Source organism: Saimiri boliviensis, chromosome 9 (assembly GCF_048565385.1).
Source record: "Saimiri boliviensis isolate mSaiBol1 chromosome 9, mSaiBol1.pri, whole genome shotgun sequence".
Taxonomy (NCBI): Eukaryota; Metazoa; Chordata; class Mammalia; order Primates; family Cebidae; genus Saimiri; species Saimiri boliviensis.
In genome coordinates, this window is record NC_133457.1 from 68,732,484 (window position 1) to 68,747,615 (window position 15,132).

At 40.7% G+C, this 15,132-nt stretch overlaps 1 protein-coding gene across 4 annotated transcripts in view; it reads left to right on the plus strand.

Moving 5' to 3' along the window:
* Positions 1 to 15,132, plus strand: part of LMLN (leishmanolysin like peptidase) — a 95,097-nt gene that overhangs the window by 69,782 nt on the left and 10,183 nt on the right. For 2 of the 4 annotated variants that reach the window (XM_003930847.3, XM_074406134.1), the window contains exons 13-16: positions 295 to 427; positions 2,670 to 2,829; positions 5,574 to 5,704; positions 12,246 to 12,456. In XM_003930847.3, coding sequence (XP_003930896.1) covers positions 295 to 427; positions 2,670 to 2,829; positions 5,574 to 5,704; positions 12,246 to 12,456 — 635 coding nt within the window. Of the gene's footprint in view, positions 1 to 294; positions 428 to 2,669; positions 2,830 to 5,573; positions 5,705 to 12,245; positions 12,457 to 12,849; positions 13,696 to 15,132 lie in introns of those variants that run through there. The other 2 variants (XM_074406132.1, XM_074406133.1) reach the window with 2 other exon arrangements.

Here is a 15,132-nt window from a genome sequence, read left to right on the forward strand (position 1 = left end):
GAATATTCACACAATCTTTATTTTGCACGTGAAAATAAGGTTGTCTTGCAAAGGTGGTCAATTAAAGAAATTGTCAAATATGATTCCCTTAACTAGATTATTGAATGGAAAAAATTCCCCTCTTTGTAGCAGCAGGGCATAGAGCATTATGTCCGTCTCTTTCCGAGAATCCCATTTGTTAATTATGAAGGTTTGTATTTAGGCCAGAATCTAGAATTCCATTTTCTGGCTCTACAGTGGACTTACAGTATTTTCGTTAGAGTTTGATACCATGGTGCCTCTCTTTGTTTGCAGGAGGCAGATGCTGAGCCCTTACTGTGACACGCTCAGAAGTAATCCACTGCAGTTAACTTGCAGACAGGACCAGAGAGCAGTTGCAGTGTGCAATCTGCAGAAGTTTCCTAAACCTTTACCACAGGAATACCAGGTAAAACTGGTTTGGGGCATAATTTTAGGAATCAGCTTTTTAAAAAGTAGTATCCGTTTTAATTAAAAGAGTAGATTCTCTTAAGTTTCTCAATTTGTAAGGCTCTTTTTGTTTTCTGTAAGTTAGAAATAATGGAATAATGCTTCCATTTCTTTATAACTAATTTCCTAATTGATAGCAGTTAGTTAAAATTTAGCAATGTTTTACAATAATGGCAAGAAGAATTTGCATATTTGATCTGTTTTTACCTGTTTATGTTTTCAAATTGTTTCCAAAGTCTTGCTACTTAAATTCGTCTAATTTATACAGAAACAAAAATCTTCAAAGAAAATAATTTAAGTACTGTAATTCAATTAATTAGAAGACTTGGAAGCTCTGCTTTTGAAAAGATTTGATTCTTGGGATCTGAAAGATTAAGAAAATGGTTCCACATATATAGTCTGATCTGATTTGACCTTTACATTTCTTTTTATCTTTTATCTTCTGGTGCTTCAGCCTCCCGAGTCACCGGGATTACAGGTGTGAGCCAACATGCCTGGGTAATTTTTGAATTTTTAGTAGAAACAGGGTTTCACCATGTTGCCCAGGCTGGTCTAGAACTCCTGGCCTCAAGTGATCCACATGCCTCAGCCTCCTAAAGTGCTGGGATTACAGGTGTGAGCCAACGTGTCTGGCTAATTTTTGTATTTCTAGTAGAGACAGGGTTTTGCCATGTTGGCCAGGCTGATCTCGAACTCCTGACCTCAAGTGGTCTACCCACCTTGGCCTCCCAAAGTGTTGGGATTACGCACCTGAGCCACTGTGCCCACCATGACCTTTATCTTTAAAAACCTCAGCTTTACCTGCCATTTACAAGGAGTCTTTTGTCAGAAATGATGTCTCAGAAGCACAGCTGCTGAATTTTTAGCTTCCTACACATATTTATGAGCTCACTGGATGCTTTATACACCATAAAATAGCAGCTGTATTCATAGACATAGTTGTGTAACTCAGAAAGTTGTTGGGAAATGTGACATCTTAAAAAATTTATTTGGTGTATCCAGGGGTGTGAAAACACATACAATGATTTTAATTTTTTAAATGTATTTTTTTGTTGTTGGGGGAAGATGGAGTCTTGCCCTGTTGCCCAGGCTAGAGTGCAGTGGCACAATCTTGACTCACTGCAACCTCCGCCTCCCAGGTTCAAGTGATTCTCCTGCCTCAGTTTCTTAAGTTGTTGGAACTACAGGTGTGTGCCAGCATGCCCAGCTAATTTTTGTATTATTTTTTTAAAAATACAGGTGGGGTTTCACTATATGTTGGCCAGGCTGGTCTTGAACTTCTGAACTCAGGTGATCTGGCCGCCTCCATCTCCCAAAGTGCTGGGATTACAGGTGTGATCCACTGCGCCCAGCAATAAAATTATTTTTAAAAAGAAAGGAACAATAAAATTTGTCTGGTGCCTTGTTCCTTTGGTGTTCAAAGAATTTTATATATATGATCCCATTTATTTTCTCAGATTTTAACTTTTTAAGTTTGTTAGAACAACATATGAACTGTCTCCTAAAAATACTTGAAAAATATATTAAAAATATCATAACCTAAGGCCGGGCGCGGTGGCTCAAGCCTGTAATCCCAACACTTTGTGAGGCCAAGGCGGGTGGATCACGATGTCAAGAGATCGAGACCATCCTGGTCAACATGGTGAAACCCCGTCTCTGCTAAAAATACGAAAAATTAGCTGGGCGTGGTGGCACGTGCCTGTAATCCCAGCTACTCAGGAGGCTGAGGCAGGAGAATTGCCTGAACCCAGGAGGCGGAGGTTGCAGTGAGCCGAGATCGCGCCATTGCACTCCAGCCTGGGTAACAAGAGCGAAACTCCGTCTCAAAAAAAAAAAAATCATAACCTAAAACAAAAAGAATGTCATAACTTTATGCATTGTAACTCTATGTTTTGTCAATTCAAAACTTTGCTCAGTGTAATTAAAACTATTTCATTCTTTTGAAACAGTAGTTTAATTTGCCATTGTCATACATAACTTAGACTAATTTACTTAACTTGCTTATTTGTAAAACTGGAGCAACCTTAAAATACTCCTCTCGTGGTATGTTACTGTCTTCTTTATTTGGTGCAATTTGTGAAGAAAGGTACATTCACGTCTTGTGTTATAACATTAGAGAGTTGCAGGAAATTACCTGTGCACCTCCTTTTGTTTACACCGAATGTGTCTGACTTTCTTGTCTTCCCAATATTTTTTTGTAGTACTTTGATGAACTCACTGGAATACCTGCAGAAGATTTGCCTTATTATGGTGGATCAGTGGAAATTGCTGACTATTGCCCTTTCAGTCAGGAATTCAGTTGGCATTTAAGTGGTGAATATCAGCGCAACTCAGACTGTAGAATATTGGAAAATCAACCAGGTTAGTCAGCTAGTGAAATGAAGTGTGAGGTACAAATTAAAATTATATGTTAGCAATATGAAACAGTGGCTAAGGGCACAGATCCTAGAGCAGGACTGAGTTTGCTTTCTAGTTCAGCTGCTATCCGTATGTAATAAGTTACCTAATTCTTGTCTGCCTGTTTCTTCATCTGTACAATGGAGACAATACTTAGAGCTGTGAGAATTAAATGAATTAATGTAGTAAGTGCTTAGAACTGTGCCTGACCCATAGAAAGGATCATTAGTGTATACATGCACACACGCTGTGTTTTAGTCATACCTTGTGTCTGCATGGCACTTTCCATTTGCAGAGCACTTTCATATCATTTCATTCTTCTAAAAACAGTACACTGAGAAACATAAGGAAGATATTACTATATTTCACAGATAAGCAAACAGATATTAAGTGATGTAGTTAATTGGGGTCAGTGCAAGATCCTCCATTGCCAGGCTCTTTTTATTAAAATACCTTAGATAAGCTGTTTTTCCTCTCATGGAGAATGTGCATTTTATGTAAGTTAGAAGCAACAGGTCACTCTTCAGATATCAAAATAATATTCTTGTCTTATGGCCTGTAAGATATATTACCATATTATTTGTTTTCTCTTAATACATGTAAATGAACAGGACATCAAAGGAATAAGCAGTATGGCCATTGGGTCTTCTGCAATAATAGTTATGGCTCATACCAATTACCTTTATAAACAGAAATATTCTCACATCTGATGTAATAAAGAGCAGTAAGTAGTGTTTCTGTCTGTGTTCATCAGAAGTTTTAACCTAGTCTCCAAACCCCCACCCTCATTCTATACTTTATTGCAGACTAAGGCATTTAAATTCTAAATTTTTGTATTTTTACGTTTTACTCTTAAACTTGGGAGATGTAACTGGATTCCTGCAGTCATTTTTCCCCGTCACTAATCTATTCAATAAATGTCCTGGCCAGGTGCAGTGGCTCACGCCTGTAATCCCAGCATTTTGGGAGGCCGCGGCAGTAGAATTGCTTGAGCTCAGGAGTTTGAGGCCAGCCGAGCAACATAGGGAAACTCATCTCTACCTAAAATGCAAAAAATTAGCCAGATGTGATGGTGCACACCTGTGGTTTCAGCTGTGCAGGAGGACAAGGCCTGAGGATTGCTTGAGCAGCCTACAAGGCAGAGGTTGTAGTAAGCCCAGATGATGCCACTCTACTCCAGCCTGGGCAACACAGTGAGACCCCATCTCAAATACAAATAAATACATACATATATAAATATTATAGTGACTTATGACTGCTCAGCAGTTCCATGTTAAAGAAAAAGAAATGCATAGATCTGTCAGTCATGGATTTGCCAGAGATAAACTATCACATGTTACTGTTTTAGAGCTGGAGTTGGCAAAGTTTTTTTTGTAAAGGACAAGATTATAAGTATTTTGGGCTTTGTGGGTCATACAGTTTCTGTAGCTTTATGATTTAACTAACTCTGCTGTTACAGTCTGAAAGCAGTTACAGACAATATGTAAATGAATGAGTGTGCCAGGATTTGGCCTGAGGGTTGTAGTTTGCCGAACTCTGTTTTACTATTATTATTTCTTAGAGACAGGGTCTCTGTCACCCAGGTTGGAGTGTAGTGGCACCCCATCCTAATTCACTATTACCTGTAACTCTTGGGCTCAAGTGATTTTCCTGCCTCAGACTCCCCAGAGCCAGGACTATAGGCATGCACCTCCACACCTGGTTGATTTAAAAAATTTTTTGTATAGATGAGACTTGCTATGTTACCCAGGCTGGCCTCAATCTCCTGGCCTCAAGCAGTCCTCCCTCCTTGGCCTCCCAAAGTGTTGGAATTCTAGGCGTGAGCCACCACATCCAGCCCTGAACCCCATTTTAGACATGATCATTAGATTTTTCAAAAACTCTGAAACTAATAAATTCTATTTTATTCTAATTTGCATTTTCTTCTTAGCTTATATTATTAAGATTTATTAAAACTGACATAAAACATCTTTATGATGTTTCAAAATGGGCTAATGGAACTCTCTGCTTTCCAAAAGAAAACTTAGTGTATAGAGTCTAAAGAGATCAAATTATTGCTAGGGTTGAAGAGCTTTGCCCCTTTGATCATTAGGTATTTAGAGGTCCTTAATTCCACCCTGTACCTCTGTAGGTTTGTGCTTCATGTGAGATTAGATCAGCATGTTACTAGATTGGTGCAAGGGTAATTGCAGTTTTGACATTAACATAAAAACCACAGGTACTTTTGCACCAACCTAGTATTTATGGATTTCCAGGAGGTGACACAAGTTCAGGATATAAGAAGGTTCTGCAAAAGTTGCAACACCCCCAAAAAGTCTCCATTGTAGAAATCACTTGGCCTCTAGGATTATCATGGGTCATTTGGAGGGGCCTCTTACTTAGACCACCAGTGAAGATGATTCTTATGTTGGTATCTAGTGATCTAATGATTCATAGTGCTAGTTCTTCTATATATTTAGCCTAGAAAATTCCAGACCCAGTTTTATTCCCTTGTGTCTGATACAGTAATTTTCTCCCATTCATCCTTTATTGAGAACCTAGTGTGAGTTTGGAATCCTGTGTTTCCTTATTTTTTAAATTTAAAATTTCTATGAAACATGTTTGATTTTTAAAGCAACTTTTAATCATAAAAATGGAATGCATCAATCAATTTCTTGTTCTTTGAGCTAAAAGTCAATTTTTAGGGAGATTTTTCTTGTTTGCCTCAGAAATTTTTAAGAACTATGGTGCTGAAAAGTATGGACCTCATTCAGTTTGTCTAATTCAGAAATCAGCATTTGTTATGGAAAAGTGTGAGAGGAAGCTGAGTTACCCTGACTGGGGCAGTGGATGTTATCAGGTAAGCTTATATGTCTGTTATTAGTTATACCAAATATTATATAATTATATCTTTTATGGGTTTATATTTTAAATTTTATTTTACATATTTTTATGTCATTAATTTGCTGATCAATATTTTTCTTGTTTATGTAAATATTAGTTTGGATGCTCATGTTTTATGAAAATATTGTCCTTTTTTTTGAGAAAAATTGCCTCTATTTAAAAAATATAAATATGTAATTGCTATAATGTTCTAGGCATATATTCTGAGGAAATAATGGTAAATAGTAATTTTGTTCTTGAGCAAATACAACTTTGTAATGGAAAAAATGTACAATTTTATTTTAAAATGTCTGAGGACCGCATGGGTTATAAGAATTTGTAAATCAGGCTGGACATGGTGGCTCACGTCTGTAATCTCAGCACTTTGGGAGGCTGAGGCAGGAGGATCACTTTAGTCTTAGTTTGAGACCATCCTAGGCAACAAAGCGAGACCTTGTCCATGAAAAAAATAAAGAAAAAAGGATTAAGAAATCAGTTGCTGATTAATAATAGGTTGGTTTTTTTCCTTTGTAATTAGAAATCCAAAAAGGGCAAACTACAATTTTTTTTTCTTTTTTTTTTTTTGAGACAGAGTCTTGCTCTGTCACCTAGGTTGGAGTGCTGGTCCAGTCACGCACGGCTCACTGTATTCTCTGTCTCCTGGGCTCAAGTGACCTTCCCCCGTAGCCTCCTGAGTAGCGGGGCTGCAGGTGTGCACCACACACCCAACTGATTTTTTGATTTTTGGTAGGTACTGTATGTTGTCCAGGCTAGTTTAGAACTTCTGGGTCCAAGTGATCCTCCTGCCTCGGCTTCCCAAGGTGCTGGGATTATAGACATTTAGTTGCACATCTGATATTACATGACTGCATCACCTGATGAGAACTTATAAAGATAGAGCCATTCTGTGACTTAGAAGCATCCAACTTAATGAATATTCTGTACCCTACAAATGGATGTCAGGGAGGAGAGTGTAAACCTGAGAAATGAAGAATAAGCTTTCCTGGTACCATTTCAGCTGCAAGAGCTAAAAGGACTTTTGTAACTGGAAATTTAATTCTTGTCATTAAAGTTACTTATAAAGTTAAACTTTTTTTGATAATTGCTCTCTTTTTTTGGAGACAGGGTTTTGCTCTGTCACCCAGGCTAGAGGCAATGGCACGATCATGGCTCACTGCAGCCACGAACTCCCAGGCTCAGGTGATTATCCCACCGAAGCCATCCAAGTAGCTGGGACTACAGGCGCACACCACCACAACTGGCTAATTTTTCTTATTTTTTTGGAGAGACAGGGTTTTTCCATACTACTCAGGCTGGTTTTGAACTCCTTGGCTCATGTGATTCACCTGCCTCAGCCTCCCAAAGTGTTCAGAGTACAGACATGACCCACTTTGCCTGACCTGGTAATAGTACTACCAAGATATATATCATATGCCAATTTATGTAAAATCAGCTTTTTTTTTTTCTTTGTTGTCTTTTGAGACAGGGTCTCACTCTGTCACCCATGCTGGAGTGCAGTGGCATGATCTCAGCTCGCTGCAACCTCCACCGCCTGGATTCCAGCGATTCTTGTGCCTCAGTCTCCTGTGCAGCTGGGATCACAGGCATGCACCACCATACCCAGCTAATTTTTGTATTGTTAGTAGAGACAGGGTTTCTCCATGTTGTTCAGGCTGGTCTCAAACTCCTGACCTCAATGGATCCTCCTGCCTCTGTTAGCATTTTGAGAGCAGGCTGGCCAACTTGTTGAAACCCCTCATCCACTAAAAATGCAAAAATTAGCTGGGTGTGGTGGCAGGTGCCTGTAATCTCAGCTATACAGGAGGCTGAGGCATGAACATCACTTGAACCCAGAAGGTGGAGGTGGCAGTGAGCTGAGGTGATGCCACTGCACTCCATCTTGGGCGACAGAGTGAGACTCCATCTAAAAAAAATGAAGTTACTGGAAGCCAATTTGAAGCTCCGAGTATGCACGTAGGACTTGTTGACTGTGGTCTTCACTGTAGGGCTCTTTCCTTACAAAACCTTTGATATTTGTGTCTTGAGGGGTTTCCCTTTTGACTGATCAGACTTGTCAGAGAAACTGCCAATATCTGCCTTGAATTTATATGCGTAGTTGTGAGAGTTCTAGGAATGAAGTAGATTTTGAATGCTGAGTAGTCTCAGTGTTTGACCTGTAAACTTAGAGTCCTTATTTTCATGATGGCATCCCCACTCTCACCTGTACTTGCTTTCCCCCAGAACAGAAAAACTCTGTTTTCGCCTTTCCAGAAAAGAAATCTCCAGTATTTTGTGTTGCTATAAAGGACTATCAGGCTGGTTAATTATAAAGAAAAGAAGTTTATTTTGCTTACAGTTCTGCAGACTGCGAAACATGTAGTGCTGGCATCAGCTTCCGGTGACAGCCTGAGGAAGCTTCTAATCATGGCAGAAGTCAGAGCGGGAGCAGGCTTGTCACATAGAGAGGAAACGAGAGAGAGGAGGGAGGTCCCCATCTCTTTCACAACCAGATCTCCGGGGCAGTTATTACTGTGGGGAGGACACTAAGCTATTCATGAGAGATCTGTCCCCATGACCCAAAAACCTCCCAGTAGGCCACACCTCCAGCATTGGGAATCACATTTCAACAGAAGATTTGGAGTGGACAAATTTCCAGACTGTATCAGCTGGGTTTGGAAGAATCAGTGGTTTAGCCGCTTGTAATGAGGGAGAGGAATGCTGGGGTCTGTTTCTGAAATAGACGTTCATCCTTTTCATTGTAGCTCTCACTTCACGGTACCGGGTGGGCAGTGCTGAGCCACCTTTGTGTTCGTTCCGCAGTGCAAAGCAGGTTTCTTCTTGGCTTTTCCTGCAGCTGGAGTTTGACTCAGCTTTCTTGAGTCTGTTATGTCTGCTACTACTTGTACATCCGCCCTCCTGCCCACACTTAATTCCCAGAATCCCACAGTGATAATACTTCCACTTCAGCAAGAGAGTTTTCTTGTCCTTTCAATGTTGTCATATAATTCTCATGTCTAGGCTGGACGCGGTGGCTTATGCCTGTAATCCCAGCACTTTGGGAGGCCAAGGCAGGTGGATCACCTGAGGTCAGGACTTTCAAGGCCAGCCTGGGCAACATGGTGAAACCCCATCTCTACTGAAAATACAAAATTAACCTGTTGTAGTGGCGCATGCTTGTAATCCCAGCTACTCGGGAGTCTGAGGCAGGAGAACTGCTTGAGCCCAGGAGGCAGAGGTTGCAGTGAGTTGATATGGCGACATTGCATTCCAGCCTGGGTGACAGAGCAAGACTTTGTCTCAAAATAAATAAATACATAAATGAAATAATTACAGTAATTCTCATCTCTAAGCTATGTACATTCTGCTTCCCAACCTGTAACATCTACCTTGCAGTGATCCAAATCCTGTTAGTCCTCAGGATATAAATGCTCTCTTTCATGAAACTTTCTTTTTTTTTTTTTTTTTTTGAGACGGAGTTTCACTCTTGTTACCCAGGCTGGAGTGCAATGACGCGATCTTGGCTCACCACAACCTCCGCCTCCTGGGCTCAGGCAATTCTCCTGCCTCAGCCTCCTGAGTAGCTGGGATTACAGGCACGTGCCATCACACCCAGCTAATTTTTTGTATTTTTAGTAGAGACGGGGTTTCACTATGTTGACCAGGATGGTCTCGATCTCTTGACCTCGTGATCCACCCGTCTCAGCCTCCCAAAGTGCTGGGATTACAGGCTTGAGCCACCGCGCCCGGCTGAAACTTTCTAACATTTATTCTTGTTTCTACCATTTATTGAGTCTTAATTATAAATAGTCTGGTACTATTCATTTTTTCCTTTTTCTTCTAATTTCAAAATACTGTTAATATTTTAGAAAAAAATATTATTTTTATTATCTTTTTTTTTGAGATGGAGTCTCTGGCACCCAGGATGGAGTGCAGTGGTAGTTTCTTGGCTCACTGCCACTTCTGCCTCCTGGGTTCAGGTGATTCTCATGCCTCAGCCACTTGAGTAGCTGGGACTACAGGCGCCCACCATCATGCCTGGCAAATTTTTGTATTTTTAGAGATGGGATTTCAGGTTGGCCAGGGTGATCCTGAACTCCTGACCTCAAGTGATCTACCCTCCTGGGCCTCCCAAGTGCTGGGATTATAGGCGTGAGCCACTATGCCTGGCTGGAAAATAACATTTATATCCTACTCATCTTTCCTCAATTGAAACTGCTAGAGGGCAGGCACTGTACCATGTACTTTTTTGGTATCCTTTTCAGCACCAAGCACGGTGCTCAGTCAGGTCTCACTTTAAAGAATGATGACGTTGCACTGTGGCATGGTGATGCTTACCTGATGTAGATCATTGAATGATAGACTCATAGAAGACGTCACACTTCATTATTTGTTTTTGTGATAGCTTAAAACAAATTTTCAAACGAATAATATATTTCAACTGATGGTAGAGTTGTTTCAGAATGACTCCATTTCAACTTAACTGATGATAGAGTTAATTCAAAATGACTTCAAATGTACTTTTGAACTCTTCTTTTGTAATTATCTTTAGAAGTATTTAATAGTCACCTAAGGAAATCAGTCTTAGTGATTTTGCATCACACCTTCTATTAACCAGTTTAGTCAACTACCTTTACCAGACTTGGTTCTGGGCAACTTTGGACTGTTTCCAAAACTTACGTCTACTTGCTGAGTAAAAATTTGCTACCATCGGACAGGTTCAGAAGTATGCATTGACTTTGAAGGTAGTTCCAAGAGAGAAGTTTCAGAAATATTTAAAGTGAAGTAGCATAATTGAATGTGAAATCTTTGTAGGAAACAACTTTGAGGGTTTAATTTTTGGCAGAGGGGAGTGACTCATGCCTGTAATACCAACACTTTGGGAGGCTTAGGCGTGCGGATCACCTGAGGAGTTCAAGACCAACCTGGCAAACACGGTGAAACCCTGTCTCTGCTAAAATTAGAAAAATTAGCTGGCTGTGGTGGCACATACCTGTAGTCCCAGCTACTTAGGAGGCTGAGGCACAGGAATTGCTTGAACCCAGGAGGCAGAGGTTGCAGTGAGCCAAGATCACGCCACTGAACTCCAGCCTGGGCAACAGAGTGAGACTTGGTCTAAAAAAAAAAATTAAATTTAAATTTAAAAAAATACTATTTCTAAATGTTTTAATAGTTAGCATTAATGTGTTTGCTTTTGGTTTTAGAAACTGATTTCATTAGCTGCCACTTGCAGATGAGATAAGAGTCTTGCCTTTAAAAATAAAGTCTGGATAAAATTACTGTGACTGAGCAGAGGATTTGGGGTAGGGAGAGAATGAAGAACTTCCATTGTTTTGCATTTCTATGCTGTATTCTTGTTTGTTTGTTTGTTTTTTTCCCAATAAACATGTATTGTTTTTATAATTTCAAACCCCGAATAAAATTTGACTTATGGCCTGGCACAGTGGTTCACACCTTTAATCCCAACACTTTGGGAGACCAAGGCTGGGGGAATCACTTGAGCCCAGGAGTTTGAGACCAGCCTGGGTAACATAGTGAGACCCTGTCTCTACAAAATATTTTTAAAATCAGCTGGGTATCGTGGCATGCACCGGTAGTCTCAGCTACTTGGCAGGCTGAGGCAGGAACATTATTTGAGCCTAGGAGTGTTAAGGCTGCAGTGAGCTAGAATTGCTCCACTACACTCCAGCTTGGGTGATGGAGCAAGACCTTACCTCTTAAAAAAACTTTTTTTTTTTTTAATATTTGGAAAATTTAGTGACTTTTAGAGAGAGTGATGTGATTAATGACTGTTTGATAGAGATTAAAGTTGAAGTATCTGAAGACACTGGAATTTACAGAAATGTTATTCTTTACAACTTAGCTTAGGGGGTGGTCTGTGGATTCAAATTATATTGGAAGCTCTGTGTAGGCTGGGTGCAGTGACTCATACCTGTAATCCTAGCACTTTGGGAGGCTGAGGTGGGTAGATCACTTGAGCCAGGAGTTAGAGACCAACCTGGGCAGCGTGACAAAACCCAAACCCCATCTATACAAGAAAATACAAAAATCAGCCAGGCATAGTGGCACATGCCTGTAGTCCCAGCTACTGAGTTAGGAGGCTGAGGTGGGAGGATCACTTGAGCCTGGGGTAGTCAATGCTGAGTGAGCTGAGACTGTCACTGTATTCCAGCCTGGGCAACAGCAAGACCCTGTCTCAAAAAAAAAAAAAAAAAAAAAAAAAAGCTCTGTGTGTGTGCCCCCTTGTAATTTTTGGGAAAAGTGCCCATGGCTTCCATCAGATTCTTAAAAAGGTGCTACACTCAAACTTTAACAACTTCTGCCACCAGAGTGTAATTCTTTTAGAACCTAAATAACGTAACCCTCTTTGATGTTAAAGATATGCCCACACTCCAAATTGTGCTTTGTAGCCAATGTTTTTAGTCAATTTTAACATATTTTCCTGTAGTTAAAGGGGAAATCTCATATCCTAGAATCTTATTGACCTGATTTAAGAAATACATATTTTTTTCTATTTGAAGGTTTCTTGTTCTCCTCAAGGTCTGAAGGTTTGGGTCCAAGATACTTCTTATCTGTGTAGTCGGGCTGGGCAGGTCCTCCCTGTCAGTATTCAGATGAATGGCTGGATTCACGATGGAAACCTGCTCTGCCCATCGTGTTGGGACTTCTGTGAGGTCTGTCCTCCGGAAACAGATCCTCCAGCTACTAACCTGACCCGAGCTCTTCCACTGGGTAAGTACTCTCTATGGTTGGATTAAAGAGGAAAAAGTAAAGGGGGCAAACTTCTCTTATAAAATGTTGAAATTTCCCTTTAAGGAAGCTCTAAAACAAGTTGAGTTTCTTCTCTTTGGATTGCAGTTTTATGGGAAAAATCCTCCTTCCCACCATTATTGGAAATCTAAGATAGGTTGACTTGACACTTGAGTAAGAGTAAGAATGAGGAACCTTTCTGTGTGAAGAATGTCTGAGTTGCACAAAATTATTTATTAAATATCACAAAACGTGAATGTTGTATCCATTCTTCGGAAATTAAGGGTAAACAAAATTCTGCTCATTAAATACAAAAAGTGATTAAGTATATCTTTTTTTAATTTTTATTTTATTTTTTATTTTATTGCATTTTAGGTTTTGAGGTACATGTGAAGAACATGCAAGATTGTTGCATAAGTACACACATGGCAGTGTGGTTTTCTGCCTTCCGTCCCCTCGCCTGTATCTGTCATTTCTCCCCATGCTATCTCTTCCCACCTCCCCACCCCCGTCCCTCCCCCATTTCCCCCCAACGGACCCCAGTGTGTAGTGCTCCCCTCCCTGTGTCCATGTGTTCTCATTGATCAACACCTGCCTATGAGTGAGAACATGCGGTGTTTGATTTTCTGCTCTTGTGTCAGTTTGCTGAGAATGATGGTTTCCAGGTTCTTAGTTGTATTATAATCAGTTGAAGTGAGAGTGAGGGAAAGACCTGGAAAAGACATTCAAAAAAGGAATTGGCATACTCACAAAGAGAGAAAGGTGCAAGGAGACACAAATACACACATGCACAATGAGAGAGAGACATGCGCTGGCAAAGACCGGGGCTTTCATGGAGGAATAGGGCGGTGTGCTCATTCTGTGAGACTCCAGAGAACAGAACTGGCATCAAGAGATTGAAGCTGTAAGGAGACAGATTCCAATTAAACCCTTTAGAAGCAGGAGGGGGATACAGAGGGCATCCTTGGGAAGAATGCATTTCCCCACAAAACTGATGCTATTCAAACGAGGCTGATAACACATTGCTGAGAGTATGAAAGCAGAATTCATGAATTCACAGTTAAAGCTTGTATTTAAATGACCTGTGAGATTTTTATGGCAGTTTGATGTTTTACATTATGAATAATAAAAATCTTCATTTTCTCAACGAGAGGTATTTTTTAGGTGAAGGTGCATTGCCCTTTGCCTGGTCCCTGGTGTGACTGAAAATAGAGGGCCACACTCAGTTTTCAAGTCAGTTTCTCCACTTCTAAGATTAATTTCCTTTCTTTTCCATATCCTGAGGACTTCATTCCTCAGGGGGCTGTAGGCAGAGGATGAGTTTTGGAAGATGAGTGCTTGTATTGGGAATCCCTAGGAGCACGCTAAGTTTGTTGGTTTGTGACATGGTAAAAGCCCCATAAAACTACATACCTCAAGCATATCTTGGCTTTGTGTTGAGACTGCTCTCTGTAACCCTAATGTGACAGGCAAGCAGTCCAAACCCACGCTGTCTTGGCCCCTGCGACTTGTAAGAAGTAACTAAGGTCTGTAATTTCCACCCATACCCAGACAATGTGTAAACTAAGGCTTATCTTTTTTTTTTTTTTATATTTAAAAACAAAACCAACCTCCCTCCAAATAATCCCCAAACAAACAAAAACCAGATTAAATAAAATTTACAGTGAATATACCCAGCAAACATCTGTATGTGCAATTAAATACTGTGTCAGTTACTGCGGCACGAACCTCAAACAAACAATATACAAGTGTTTGGGGTGAGGGGGTCGGGGGAATCCCAAGTTTTAACTCTGTGGGGTCTGAGAAGACAAGATGGGGAAGTGAGAGAATGGGGAAATCAATTTTGTTCATCTTAATTCTGTCCATATAAATATATTCATAAAGACCAAAAAAAGGAAAGGAAGCTTGGGATGTTAAGGTAATAGGAGAACAGCAGAGTGTGGGACTTTCCCATTTCTACCTGACCAAAAAAAAAAAATAGAAAAGAAATTAATTTTATGGTGGGAGAAGACATTTAAAAAATGATAGAAGATGATGGGGGCCCAGCACAGTGGCTAACACCTGTAATCCCAGCACTTTGGGAGGCCAAGGCGGGTGGATCACCTGAGGTCAGGAGTTTGAGACCAGCCTGGCCAACATGGTGAAACCCCGTCTCTACTAAAAATACAAAAATTAGCTGGGCATACTGCCGTGTGCCTGTAGTGCCAGCTACTTGGGAGGTTGAGGCAGGAGAATCACTTGAACCCAGGAGGCAGAGTTTGCAGTGAACCAAGAATGTGCACTGTACTCCAGCTTGGGCAACAAAAGCGAAACTCTTGTCACAAAAAAAAAAAAAAAAAAAAAAAAAAAGAGAGAGGATGGGAATAAGAGGATTGCAAGGGAGGTCAACCAGGGAAAAAGAGGGGACCCACGGCAGGGGAACAAGAAGGAGTCAAATGCCACTGTGGGCATCTGTCTTATCTTAACTTCTGTAAACCACTTAAGTAACAATCGGAATATCCAAAGTCCCCTGGCCCTCAGAATGTCTGGAGCCCCTCACCCTCATCTCCGCCCAAGAGGTGACTTATGGAATCCACTGGCCCTCGGAATGTCTGGAGCCCCTCACCCCCACCCCCACCCCCGCCCCTCACACCCACCCCCGAGGTGCTTTACAGGCAT